This window comes from Phyllobates terribilis, unplaced genomic scaffold (genome assembly GCF_046119375.1).
Source record: "Phyllobates terribilis strain yellow unplaced genomic scaffold, ASM4611937v1 Scaffold_3__8_contigs__length_932513732, whole genome shotgun sequence".
Classification (NCBI taxonomy): domain Eukaryota; kingdom Metazoa; phylum Chordata; class Amphibia; order Anura; family Dendrobatidae; genus Phyllobates; species Phyllobates terribilis.
In genome coordinates this window covers 905015620-905030974 of record NW_027362763.1, presented here as the reverse complement: position 1 = coordinate 905030974, position 15355 = coordinate 905015620, and the positions used below count along the sequence as shown (strand labels likewise).

Genomic DNA, 15355 nt, shown 5'->3' with positions numbered 1-15355 from the left:
GCCATATGGCTAGCAATCTGTGGAGATGACACTATATAATATATAAGGCACTTTAAACACTCCTGATGACACATTTATTATATAAAATGAATTAATCATACTAACTCTTTACTACTCAATTTTGTTAAGGGCTCCTACTATTTTAACTCACATTTTTGTTTCACTTTGACACAAATCTATATGCAGTATTAATGATTTAGTCAGGAGTAGTATTTCATTTTAAAATATCTATTGAATTATGTTGAGTAAGTTAAAAGGTTGATCAGAAATATCTTAAAGGGGAATCTCAAGTTCTTAAATTATTTTAATTAGCTTGAAAATAAGAAAGTTTACAGCTGACTTGCTTTTGTCTATCTGCTACTAATATTACAGCTCTACTAACCACCAAAGCTGTCACTCAAGGTGGAAAGCATGACCTTCTATATATAAAGAAGTAAGGAAACTGTAAGTAGGCTGCATTTCTCTGACCTACTCAAGAAACAACTGCACAGTACCCTTTTAAATAAGGCTGTTTTCATTGTCATGTATACACAAAACTAGCCCTAGAGTCACATGATGCTTTTCATGCATTTTGTATTGTGTTTCTGCTGTACATGGTTTCTATTCTGTGACTTAGGCAATAGTACAGCACAGCACATGAAATCAGTGAGTCAATCACTAATGCTAGGATATAATGTGACTTTTAACATTATGCTGGTGACAATTATTCAGCCAATACTGATGACTTTTGTACAAATTACTGATCAGTGATAGTGGAGATATGGCTCTGTCTGGCTCTGTTAATGCAGATCATCTTTGGAACTTTAAGCAAAAAGGATGAAAGTGACCACAAACCAGGAATAAATGGGTCGTCCAAACAACACAACACCTGGACTGAGGTTGGTGAGTAACATACTTTATGGCCACATAATCTCTGTACGGCTTTCTAACACAGTAACTCGCTGTAATCACTTAATAAAATGTTTGTTTTTTTTGTTTGCTTTTTTACTTTTTATATGTTTGCTTGTAAATATTTTGCGTAAATTAGTCGAGAAGTTATATTATTTATAAAATACAAATGCTGGGGGTATTAGCCTTAATAAATTGTTTACTTTTTAATGTAGTAAACAAGATGTTTGGGTGAGATGAAACTCAATTAATTGTGTTCCTATTTTATGGTAGAATTTAATTTTTTTTAAGAGCATAAACATCATGAGAAAAATTTCTATCTATCTTAACCCCCAAAAAAGATTTTCTGTTTGTTTCGCTTCTTATAGTCATTTGTAATTTGCTTTCTAGGAATAAAAAGGGTGGAAGATGTCAATGTCAAATATCTACATATAACTATTGTATTCTTACCTTAGAATTGTGTTGAGGTTTCTGCTGACAGAGTTTGTTGGGCATCATGGAGCTGACCACATGTACTATGCTTTGTTTTGCTTTTTTTTGTCCTGAGAGAGTAAATTGATTGGGGCCTAGAGATAAAAGAGAAATGTGCAGTGACAAGAGTTTTCTACAGCAAGGGTCATGAGAGAGCAATAACTGTGAACTGGGTTCCGGTGACAGCAAATTGGCAATGAGAGACATGAATTACTTCAGATTTACTCCGAGATAACATTTTACAAGAGATGTCTTTAAATTATATCAAGAACTTCTATGAAGGATGTGTAAGTATTAAGTGACAGCATAGCATTCTCATCAACCTCATACTGGCCAAGTACAAGACGAGCATCTTTTTTACTTTACTGGTTGTCTCAGTCAAGTCAGTATGGACTCATCATTCGTTAAAATGTAATCATGTGATTTAGGCGATAACTTAAAAATAATAGTGCTTGGTCTAGGTATTGTGGAAAGTGTTGGTTTTTTTTGGCTTGATACTCTATATGGTAACTAGCTGGATATTTGTTTTCCAGAAGTAAAGCTTGCTGTGATGTTCCTACATACTGTGGTACAGCCTGCAGTTATTTATTTGCTAGGGTGTATCTGGAGATTTCTATCAACGTTATGTGGGACAACAATGGATAAATCTGATGCTCTATTTTCCTACATTGCTGACTCCTCTTTCACATAATACAATAAGCAATCGAGGCCTCCAGAGCCACATTGGTTACGGGAACATACTGTGGACATTTTACTAGCACAATTACAGTACTATGTTGAATGTAGTCTAGCCGTCTTGTATGTGTGGTTATTGCACAACAATGAAAACACCTATAATCATTGAAGAATGTTTGTAAGTTGTGTTTATTTAAGAAATACTTTTCTAATAAATTGAAATGTAATTATAATATCATTAATAATAATAAAGAACATTATGTATTTTTTATTTTTTAACAAGTTTCCTATAAATGATTATTATTATTTTTGAAGCTGAGACCTCCAACCGTGATTGGTCAGTTCCACACCCTTTTCTTTGGATCTGTGCGAATGTTTTTTCTTGGTGTCCTGGGCTTTGCTGTATATGGAAATGAGGCCTTGCACTTCAGTTGTGATCCTGACAAAAGGGAAGTAAACCTCTTCTGCTACAACCAATTTCGGCCGATAACACCACAGGTAAGGCAACATGGTTGGTACAAATGAAACACCATAGTAATTGGTCGGGTACAGAAATGAGAGCAAAATGAAGTGGAATGTAACTAAGTTGAACATTTTGTTATTATATATATTGTTATAATTTTATTTGGATCTCTCAACCAAATTAAGAAACAACAACAATATATTCACAGTGATATAAAAAAAGAATAAAAGGGGAGACAAGGGGCGCTGAGTCTAAGTGTAGATGAATATGTGCATTTGCCACAACAATATTTGTTTTTTGCACTCACCCTTTAGATGTCTTGTATTTTCACTCAAATGATCCGTATAGTGGATCAGCTCTTTGCAATCCTCTGGTCTGCAGCACAAATGCGGGAACTATGTCAGCCCTGGTATAAGGCTTGCATGTTGGATATTGTAGTGGAGAGAAGATTTCCCTTTTTCGGCGCTTCCAGAGGATAAGGATCGTTACAGATGAATTCTTTTTCTCAAAATCAGATTTATTCGGACACTATATTAAGAACAAACAACGCGTTTCTGCCAGCAACGGCCTTCATCAGTTATAATATGCACTTGTAAGGACTTTAAGGGAAGACAATCTTTATAGACTGGTTACTCTTAAGATGTCGTGTTTTTTCTTTTTTTTTTTTTTTCTTTTTTTTTTTCTTTCCTTGACTTGGTTGAATTGATTAGGATTGATACCACGCCCCAATTAAGTTAGGAGAGTGGGTAGTTGTTCAGCATTACATTCTAACACCATTCTGTTACATTCCGGAGGGGGGTTACTATTGGGAACATTATTGCGCCTAGTGTCTTAGGGAAACTAATCTCTCCTTTAAGACCAAAAAAGACTCCTATACAAAATCCCCTTGGAGTTTTTAGATGTGGATCAAAAAAATTTAATTGCTGCAATATCATTAGTCACAAACAAAAATGTATCACATCAAGAAGCACAGGAGAGACAATAAATATAAACCAGCACCTTACTTGTGAGAGTGATCACGTTATCTACGTGATCAATTGTGCCTGTGGTCTTCAATACGTGGGCCGCACTACACAGACACTGCGGTCGCGTATGAATGGCCACAGACACAACACCAAAAAAGGTTTTTTAAAACACAGTTTGTCCAGACACCTTTTAGTTAAACACCACAAACAATTTGACATAAAGGTAACTCCTGTTGAACAAATACCACAGAATGACATACAGTGCCTACAAGTAGTATTCAACCCCCTGCAGATTTAGCTGGTTTGATAAGATGCAAATAAGTTAGAGCCTTCAAACTGCAAACGAGAGTAGGTTTTATGAACAGAAGCATAAATCTTACAAACTAAAAAGTTATGTTGCTCAGTTGAATTTTATTAAATTTTAAACATAAAAGTGTGGGTCAATTATTATACCACCCCTATGTTTAATATTTTGTGGAATAACCCTTGTTTGCAATTACAGCTAATAATCATCTTTTATAAGACCTGATCAGGCCGGCACAGGTCTGTGGAGTTATCTTGGCTAACTCCTCCATGCAGATCTTCTCCAAGTTATCTAGGTTCTTTGGGTGTCTCATGTGGACTTTATTCTTGAGCTCTTTCCACAAGTTTTCAATTGGGTTAAGGTCAGGAGACTGACTAGGCCACTCCAACACCTTGACTTTTTCCCTCTTGAACCAGGCCTTGGTTTTCTTGGCTGTGTGCTTTGGGTCGTTGTCTTGTTGGAAGATGAAATTACGACCCATCTTAAGATCCTTGATGGAGGAGCGGAGGTTCTTGGCCAAAATCTCCAGGTAGGCCGTGCTATCCATCTTCCCATGGATGCGGACCAGATGGCCAGGCCCCTTGGCTGGGAAACAGCCCCACAGCATGATGCTGCCACCACCATGCTTGACTGTAGGGATGGTATTCTTGGGGTCATATGCAGTGCCATCCAGTCTCCAAACGTCACGTGTGTGGTTGGCAGCAAAGATCTCGATCTTGGTCTCATCAGACCATAGAACCTTGAACCAGTCTGTCTCAGAGTCCTCCAAGTGATCATGAGCAAACTATAGACGAGCCTTGACATGACGCTTTGATAGTAAAGGTACCTTACGGGCTCGTCTGGAACGGAGACCATTGCGGTGGAGTACGCTACTTATGGTATTGACTGAAACCAATGTCCCCACTGCCATGAGATCTTCCCGGAGCTCCTTCCTTGTTGTCCTTGGGTTAGCCTTGACTCTTCGGACAAGCCTGGCCTCGGCACGGGAGGACACTTTCAAAGGCTGTCCAGGCCGTGGAAGGCTAACAGTAGTTCCATAAGCCTTCCACTTACGGATGATGCTCCCAACAGTGGAGACAGGTAGGCCCAACTCCTTGGAAAGGGTTTTGTACCCCTTGCCAGCCTTGTGACCCTCCACGATCTTGTCTCTGATGGCCTTGGAATGCTCCTTTGTCTTTCCCATGTTGACCATGTCTGAGTGCTGTTCACAAGTTTGGGGAGGGTCTTAAATAGTCAGAAAAGGCTGGCAAAAGAGATCTTTAATCCACACATGTGAAGCTCATTATTCTTGGTGCCTGAACTACTTCTTAATACTTTAGGGGGACCAAACAGAATTCTTGTGGTTTGAGGGGTTGAATAATAAATGACACTCTGAATTAACTTTTAACGTTTTAAAAAAAACAAAAACAAAAAAACAAAAACAAAATTTGCTGCAGAGCATTTCCCACTTCCAGGCTGATCTACAGTACAAATGTCACAATGCCAAGTTAATTCCGCATGTGTCAACCAGCTAAATCCGCAGGGGGTTGAATACTACTTGTAGGCACTGTAAATAGGATCCAGAAACTAAACAGAAAAGAGTCTTATTGGATCTTTAGATTGAAAACCCTACATCCAGATGGTCTTAATGATATAGTGGAAAATGTGTGAGGGGGAAAAAGAAGAGAAGAAAAAAAAAAAGTGTATATTTAATAATGCACAGCCCTATTTACCAATACTGAAAAAAATATTTGTTTTATTGTAAGATCTCATTTCTGTAAAAATAACTGTTATATTTTATGATTTTTTTTATATACTAGACTAACAATTATATATTTTTATAATCAGTACTATGTAATTTATTTTTTTTATTTTTATATATATATATATATATATATATATATATATATATATATATATATATACAGTAAAGACCGAAAGTTTGGACACACCTTCTCATTTAAAGATTTTTCTGTATTTTCATGACTATGAAAATTGTACATTCACACTGAAGGCATCAAAACTATGAATTAACACATGTGGAATTATATACTTAACAAAAAAGTGTGAAACAACTGAAAATATGTCTTATATTCTAGGTTCTTCAAAGTAGTCACCTTTTGATTTGATGACTGCTTTGCACACTCTTTGCATTCTCTTGATGCACTTTAAGAGGTAGTCACCGGAAATGGTCTTCCAACAATCTTGAAGGAGTTCCCAGAGATGCTTAGCACTTGTTGGCCCTTTTGCCTTCACTCTGCAGTCCAGCTCACCCCAAACCATCTCGATTGGGTTCAGGTCTGGTGACTGTGGAGGCCGGGTCCTCTGGCGTAGCACCCCATCACTCTTCTTCTTGGTCAAATAGCCCTTACACAGGCTGGAGGTGTGTTTCGGGTCATTGTCCTGTTGAAAAATAAATGATAGTCCAGCTAAAGGCAAACCGGATTTAATTGCATGCCGCTGCAAGATGCTGTGGTAGCCATGTTGGTTCAGTATGCCTTCAATATTGAATAAATCCCCAACAGTGTCACCAGCAAAGCACCCCCACACCATCACACCTCCTCCTCCATGCTTCACAGTGGGAACCAGGCATGTAGAGTCCATCCGTTCACCTTTTCTGCGTCGCACAAAGACACGGTGGTTGGAAGCAAAGATCTAAAATTTGGACTCATCAGACCAAAGCACAGATTTCCACTGGTCTAATGTCCATTCCTTGTGTTCTTTAGCCCAAACAAGTCTCTTCTGCTTGTTGCCTGTCCTTAGCAGTGGTTTCCTAGCAGCTATTTTACCATGAAGGCCTGGTGCGCAAAGTCTCCTCTTAACAGTTGTTGTAGAGATGTGTCTGCTGCTAGAACTCTGTGTGGCATTGACGTGGTTTCTAATCTGAGCTGCTGTTAACCTGCGATTTCCGAAGCTGGTGACTCGGATAAACTTATCCTCAGAAGCAGAGGTGACTCTAGGTCTTCCTTTCCTGGGGCGGTCCTCATGTGATCCAGTTTCTTTGTAGCGCTTGATGGTTTTTGTAAGTGCACTTGGGGACACTTTCAAAGTTTGCCCAATTTTTCGCACTGACTGACCTTCATTTCTTAAAGTAATGATGGCCACTCGTTTTTCTTTACTTAGCTGCTTTTTTCTTGCCATAATACAAATTCTAACAGTCTATTCAGTAAGACTATCAGCTGTGTATCCACCAGACTTCTGCACAACACAACTGATGATCCCAACCCCATTTATAAGGCAAGAAATCCCACTTATTAAACTTGACAGGGCACACCTGTGAAGTGAAAACCATTTCCAGTGACTACCTCTTGAAGCTCATCAAGAGAAAGCCAAGAGTGTGCAAAACAGTCATCAAAGCAAAAGGTGGCTACTTTGAAAATTGTACATTCACACTGAAGGCATCAAAACTATGAATTAACACATGTGGAATTATATACTTAACAAAAAAGTGTGAAACAACTGAAAATATGTCTTATATTCTAGGTTCTTCAAAGTCATGAAAATACAGAAAAATCTTTAAATGAGAAGGTGTGTCCAAACTTTTGGTCTGTACTGTATATATATATATATATATATATATATATATATATATAACCATCACCAGGTATATTTTAATCACAACTATGTATTCTAAAATTACTATTATATATCACTTTCTCTTTCTATATATATAAGGAGGGGAAAGTGAAGGAAATGATAAGAGAAAGGAATTTTATTACATATATATGTTCATTCTAATATAAAAAAATATACCATTCTAGTACACAGAATGGTGTTAGAATGTAACGCTGAACAACTACCCACTCTCCTAACTTAATTGGGGTGTGGTGTCAATCCTAATCAATTCAACCAAGTCAAGGAAAGGAAAAAAAACAAAAAAAAAAACACGACATCTTAAGAGTAACCAGTCTATAAAGATTGTCTTCCCTTAAAGTCCTTACAAGTGCATATTATACCTGATGAAGGCCGTTGCTGGCAGAAACGCGTTGTTTGTTCTTAATATAGTGTCCGAATAAATCTGATTTTGAGAAAAAGAATTCATCTGTAACGATCCTTATCCTCTGGAAGCGCCGAAAAAGGGAAATCTTCTCTCCACTACAACAACAATATATTGTAATTGTAAAATTAATTAAAGAAGCACTCTTGGATTTTTAACATTTTTATTTGATAGTAATGTACATCAGTTACATAATAGTACCATTAATTTTCTTCCATTTTTATTTGATTATAATGTACATCAGTTACATAGTAGTACCGTTAATTTTCTTACAAAGTGCTTCATTTCTGATGTATCAGCCTCTGTTCCATTTCTCTGTTGTAGTATGTACCGTATGTTCCTCATACTGACTCTCCAAATTACACAGCGTCTTTAAAGAAGTGAATGTAGAAGTCAGTATCTTTATGCATTCCTATAAGACTCACATTGAGGCTCTCAGAAGACTAAATGCATAAAGACTAACTTGCGGTCCATACTTAAGAGTCGGTATGATTAGTAGTAATCCACATAAAAATTTTGCTTGTGTTCGCTTTTACTTGCTTAGGTGTTATCTGCCTCTTTATCAGTATTTTAGATAATTTAAGCAGGAGACTACTTGACCATTAGATGTATCTTGGCTGAATGTGCTAGTTTAAGCAAAACTGCTCAACTATCGAATGTGTATAGAGTTTCCCCCTATACCAGATGATGGGAGGAAGAGGGATAAGGCATGTTAGAGTACAACATGCCCAATTCTTTTTTTCCCATGAAAGATAAGCTGCTATCAAAGGTATCTGGCAGTGGCATATTTCATGACCAACATCAAAACACATCCGGCAGAAGTGTATGTAGCTGTTGTAGCACCCAGGTCAAGAATTCAGTTTGGGGCCCCACCAATCACATAAGCGACTTGTACACTTAGTCATGTGCCGACGAGCCACTCTCTCTAATTCTCTCAATGTTCAGTAAAAAACTGAGAAAAGCAGGAAGAGAAGCTCGTTGTCACTTGAGAGTAAGTATGAAAATCACATATGAGTGAAGTGGTCATGTGATGACCGCGGGAACCAGCAAGCAGAGCTGAATCCTGACAGTGAGGATATTGCACGCTGGTAGGATTGGCATGCTACAGGGCTTCGTTTTATAATTAAAAAGCTTATCCAGGTTTGAGATGAAAGTGTACAGTCACTCTACGTCAGGGTTCCCCAACTCCAGTCCTCAAGGCCCACTAACAGGTCATGTTTTCAGGATTTCCTTAGTATTGCACAGGTGATGGAATTATTGCCTGTGCAGGTGATGGAATTATTGCCTGTGCAATACTAAGGAAATCCTGAAAACATGACCTGTTGGTGGGCCTTGAGGACTGGAGTTGGGGAACCCTGCTCTACGTGACTGCAGGCTTCTGCATTCTCACAGCGTGCACTGCACACTTTTAGGATTCTCCCTTGCCGGTGGCAAGAGTGGACGGTCATGTCAGCACAAGTATCAATTTGTATACTTTGGGCCACATTCCGACTAGACATGTCCGGCCTCACTCAATTCATTTTCATTGAGAGAGACCACGCATGTCTAGTCAGCATGTGACCGCATGTATGCAAATCGCCGGCACCAGAGAATCCTGACAGCGTGCAGTGCGCACTGTGAGAATTCAGAAATCTGCAGTCACATAGAATGACCGCAAACTCATCACAAACTAGGACAATCCCTTTAATTTTCCTAACAAATAAAAACATGAGCATTAGTTAGTATCACAAATAACATTTACATCTAGGTACCTTATACATGACATTGTCTCTGGAGTCGTTCTCTTTTTTTTCATCTTCCTCGTCTCCAGACGCCATGATGACTTTTTTCATCCACAGTTAGTCTCTGCAGACTTTCATCTTCTCCAGTCATCCGCAGCACAACTGTGTTTGCAAACATCCCATCACCCTCACTCCCTATACTGTGTCTGCAAACATCCCATCACCCTCGCTTCCCATACTGTGTCCGCACACATTCCATTACCCTCACTCTAATTACTGTGTCCGCACACATCCCATCACCCTTGCTCCCCATACTGTGTCCGCATACATTTTTCCCCTCGTTACTCATACTGTGTCATCACCCATCCCCCACTCAACAACCCATCCCCCACTCACCATACTATGTCCCCATCCATTCCCCCACTCACCATACTGTGTCCGCACCCATCCCCCCACTCACCATACTGTGTCTGCAACCACCCCTCCACTCACTCCCCACAGAATAGATATCACCCAACCACACAAAATAAATTTCCCCTCCACACAGAATCAATCCCCCTCCCTCCGCACTGAATAAATCCCCCCTTCCATACAAAATAAATCCTCCCCTCCACACTGAATAAATCCCCCCTTCCATACAAAATAAATCCTCCCTCCACACAAAATAAATCCCCCCCTCCACACAAAATAAACCTTCCTCCACATTGAATAAATCCCCTCTTCCACACTGAATAACTCCCCCCTCCACACAGAATCAATCCTACCTCCACACTGAATAAATCCCCCCTTCCACACAGAATAAATCCCCCCTCCCACACTGAATAAATCCCCCCTCCACACAGAATCAATCCCTCCTCCACACTGAATAAATCTCCCCTCCACACAGAATCAATCCCCCACTTTCATACAAAATCAACCCCCACACATTCAGAATAAATCAACCCTTCCACACAGAGTAAATCCCCCCTCCACACAGAATAATCCCCCCTCCACACAGAATAAATCCTCCCCTCCGCACAAAATAAATTCCCCTCCAGACAGAATAAATCCCCACTCCACAAAGTGTAAATTCCCCTCCACACAAAATAATCCCCCCACCACACAGAATAGATCTCCCTCCACACAAAATAAATCCTCCCTCCGCACAAAATAAATCCCCCCTCCACACAAAATAAACTCTCCCTTCCACACAGAATAAATCCCCCCTCCACACAGAATCAATCCCTCCTCCACAAAGAATAAATCGTCCCTCCACACAGAATAATCTCCCCTCCACACAGAATAAATCCCACCTCCACACAGAATAAGTCCCACCTCAACACAGAATCAATCCCCCACTTCCATACAAAATCAACTCCCCCTCCATACATGAATCACCCCTCTCCATACCGAATAAATCATCCACCTCCATACAGAATAAATCCTCCCTCCACACAAAATAAATCCCCCCTCCACACAGAATAATCCCCCTCCACACAGAATAATCCCCCCTCCACACAGAATAAATCCCCCCTCCACAAAGAACCAATCCCCCACATCCATACAAAATCAACCCCCCTCCATACAGAATAAATCACCCCCCTCAATACAGAATAAATTACCCCTTCCACACTGAATAAATCCTCCCTCTGCACAGAATCAATCCCTTCTCTACACAGAATAAATCCCCCCTCCACAGTATAAATCCACCCTCCACAGTAAAAATCCCCCTCCACACAGAATAAATCCCCCCTACACAGTATAAATCCCCCCTCCACACAGAATAAATCGCCCCTCCACACAGTGGAAATCCACCTCCACACAGAATAATCCCCCCTCCACAAAGAATAATCCCCCCTCCACACAGAATAAATCCTCCCCTCCACACAGAATAAATCCTCCATCCACACAGAATAAATCCCCCCTTCCACATTGAATAAATCCCTCCTCCCACACTGAATAAATCCCCCCTCCACACAGAATCAATCCCTCCTCCACACAGAATAAATCTCCCCTCCACACAGAATCAATCCCCCACTTCCATACAAAATCAACCCCCCCACATTCAGAATAAATCAACCCTTCCACACGGAATAAATTCCCCCTCCACACAGTATAAATCCCCTCTCCACACAGTATAAATCCCCCCTCCACACAGTATAAATCCCCCTCCACACAGAATAATCCCCCCTCCACACAGAATAAATCCTCCCCTCCACACAGAATAAATCCCCCGCCACACAAAATAAATCCTTCCTCCACACTGAATAAATCCTCTCTTCCTCACTGAATAAATCCCCCCTCCACACAGAATAATCCCCCCTCCACACAGAATAATCCCCCCTCCACACAGAATAAATCTCCCCTCCACACAGAATCAATCCCCCACTTCCATACAAAATCAAACCCCTCCATACAGAGTAAATCACCCCCTCCATATAGAATAAATTACCTCTTTCACACTGAATAAATCCTCTCTACACAGAATCAATCCCTCCACCACACAGAATAAATAAATACCCCCTCCACACAGTATAAATCCCCACTCCATACAGAATAAATCCCCCCTCCACATTGAATAAATCCCCCCTCCACACAGAATCAATTCCTCTTCCACAAAGAATAAATCCTCCTTCCACACAGAATAATCCCCCCTCCACGCAGAATAATCTCCCATCCACACAATAAATCCCCCTCCACACAGAATCAATCCCCCACTTCCATACAAAATCAACCCCCCCTCCATACAGAATAAATCACCTCTCCATACAGAATAAATCACCCATTCCACACTGAATAAATCCCCGCTCTGCACAAAATCAATCCCTTGTCCACACAGAATAAATCCCCCCTCTACATTACAAATCCCCCCTCAACACAGAATAATCCCCCTCCACACAGAATAAATCCTCCCTTCCACACAGAATAGATCCCCCTCCACACAAAATAAATTCTCCCTCTACACTGAATAAATCCCCCCTTCCACAATGAATAAGTCCCTCCTCCACACAGAATCAATCCCTCCTCCACACAGAATAAATCCCCCATCCACACAGTATAATCTTCCCTCCACACAAAATAAATCCCCCCTCCACACAGAATAAATCCCCCCTCCACACAGAATCAATCCCCCAATTCCATACAAAATCAACCCCCCTCCATACAGAATAAATCACCCCTTCCATACTGAATAAATACCCCCTCTGCACAGAATCAATCCATCCTCCACACAGAATAAATCCCCACTCCGCAAATAGTAAATTCCCCCTCCACACATAATCCCCCCACCACACAGTATAAATCCACACTCCACACAGAATAAATCCTCCCCTCCACACAGAATATATCCCCCGCCACAAAAAATAAATCTCCCCTCCACACAAAATAAACCCCCCTTCCACACTGAAAAAATCCCCCCTCCACACAGAATCAATCGCCTCCTCCACAAAGAATAAATCCTCCCTCCACACAGCATAATCCCCCGTCCACACAGAATAAATCATACCTTCACACAGAATAAATTCCACCTCAACACAGAATCAGTCCCCCACTTCCATAGAAAAACAACCCCCTCCATACAGATTAAATCACCCCCCTCCATACAGAATAAATGCTCCCTCCACACGAAATAAATCCCCCCTCCACACAGAATAATCCCCCCTCCACACAGAATAAATCCCCCCTCCACACAGAATCAATCCCCCACGTCCATACAAAATCAACCCCCCTCCATATCAGAATAAATCACCCCCCCTCAATACAGAATAAATCACCCTTTCCACACTGAATAAATCCTCCCACTGCATAGAATCAATCCCTCCTCCACAGTATAAATCGCCCCTCCACACAGAATAAATCGCCCCTCCACACAGTGTAAATCCCCCCTCCACACAGAATAAATCCTCCCCTCCACACAGAATATATCCCCCGCCACACAAAATAAATCTCCCCTCCACACAAAATAAACCCCCCTTCCACACTGAAAAAATCCCCCCTCCACACAGAATCAATCCCTCCCTCCACACAGCATAATCCCCCGTCCACACAGAATAAATCATACCTTCACACAGAATAAATTCCACGTCAACACAGAATCAATCCCCCACTTCCATAGAAAAACAACCCCCCTCCATACAGAATAAATCACCCCCCTCCATACAGAATAAATCATCCACCTCTATACAGAATAAATGCTCCCTCCACACGAAATAAATCCCCCTCCACACAGAATAATCCCCCCTCCACACAGAATAAATCCCCCACGTCCATACAAAATCAACCCCCCTCCACATCAGAATAAATCACCCCCCCTCAATACAGAATAAATCACCCCTTCCACACTGAATAAATCCTCCCACTGCATAGAATCAATCCCTCCTCCACACAGAATAAATCCCCCCTCCACAGTATAAATCCCCCCTCCACACAGAATAAATCGCCCCTCCACACAGAATAAATCGCCCCCTCCACACAGTGTAAATCCCCCCTCCACACAGAATAAATCCTCCCCTCCACACAGAATAGATCCCCCTTCACAGACTAAATCCTCCATCCATACAAAATAAATCCCCCCTCCACACAAATTAAATCCCCCCTTCCACACTGAATAAATCCCCCCTTCCACACTGAATCAGTCCCTCCTCCACAAAGAATAAATCCTCCCTCCACACAGAATAATCCCCCCTCCACACAGAATAAATCCCCCTCCACACAGAATCAATCCCCCACTTCCATACAAAATCAACCCCCACTTCCATACAAAATCTACCCCCTCCATACAGAATAAATTACCCCCTATACAGAATAAATCACCCACGTCCATACAGAATAAATCACCCCTTCCATACTGAATAAATACCTCCTCCACACAGAATAAATCCCCTCTCCACACAGAATAATCCCCCTCCACACAGAATAAATCCTCCACTCCACACAGAATAGATCCCCCTCCACACAAAATAAATCCCCCCTCCACACTGAATAAATCTCCCATTCCACACTGAATAAATCCCCCCTCCACACAATAAATCACCCCCCTCCATACAGAATAAATCACCTACGTCCAAAAATAATAAATCCCCTCTCCACACAGAATCAATCCCTCCTTCACAAAGAATAAATCCTCCCTCCACACAGAATAATCCCCCCTCCACACTGAATAAATCCCCCCTCTGCACAGAATCAATCCCCCCCTCCACACAGAATAAATTCCCCCTCCACAGTATAAATCCCCCCTCCACATAGAATATATTCCCCTCCACACAAAATAAATCCTCCCTCCGCACAAAATAAATCCCCATCCACACAGAATAAATCCCCACTCCACAAAGTGTAAATCCCCCCTCCACACATATTCCCCCCACCACATAGAATAAATCCTCCACTCCACACAGAATAAAACCCCCTCCACACAGAATAAATCCCCCCTCCACACAGAATAATTCTCCCATTCCACACTGAATAAATCCCCCCTCCACACAATAAATCACCCCCCTCCATACAGAATAAATCACCCACGTCCATACAGAATAAATCCCCCCTCCACACAGAATCAATCCCTCCTCCACAAAGAATAAATCCTCCCTCCACACAGAATAATCCCCCCTCCACACAGAATCAATCCCCCACTTCCATACAAAATCAACACCCCCTCCATGCAGAATAAATCACCCCCTCCATACAGAATAAATCACCCCTTCCACATTGAATAAATCCCCTCTACACAGAATTAATCCCTCCTCCACACAGAATAAATCCCCTCTCCACAGTATAAATCCACCCTCCACACAGAATAAATCCTCCCCTCCTCACAGAATGTATCCTCCCCACACAAAATAAATCCTCCCTCCACACAAAATAAATCCTCCATCCACACAAAATAAATCCCTCCTCCACACAGAATAAATCCCCCCT

General features: G+C 41.2%; 1 protein-coding gene across 1 annotated transcript in view; it reads left to right on the top strand.

Annotated features, from left to right (window-relative positions):
* Positions 1-1607: 1607 nt before the first annotated feature.
* GJE1 (gap junction protein epsilon 1) overlaps positions 1608-15355 on the top strand; it is a 64442-nt gene continuing 50694 nt past the window's right edge. Inside the window, exons 1-2 of the mRNA XM_073673385.1 lie at positions 1608-1646; positions 2350-2532. Of these exons, the coding sequence (XP_073529486.1) occupies positions 1608-1646; positions 2350-2532 (222 nt within the window). The remainder of the gene's footprint in view (positions 1647-2349; positions 2533-15355) is intronic.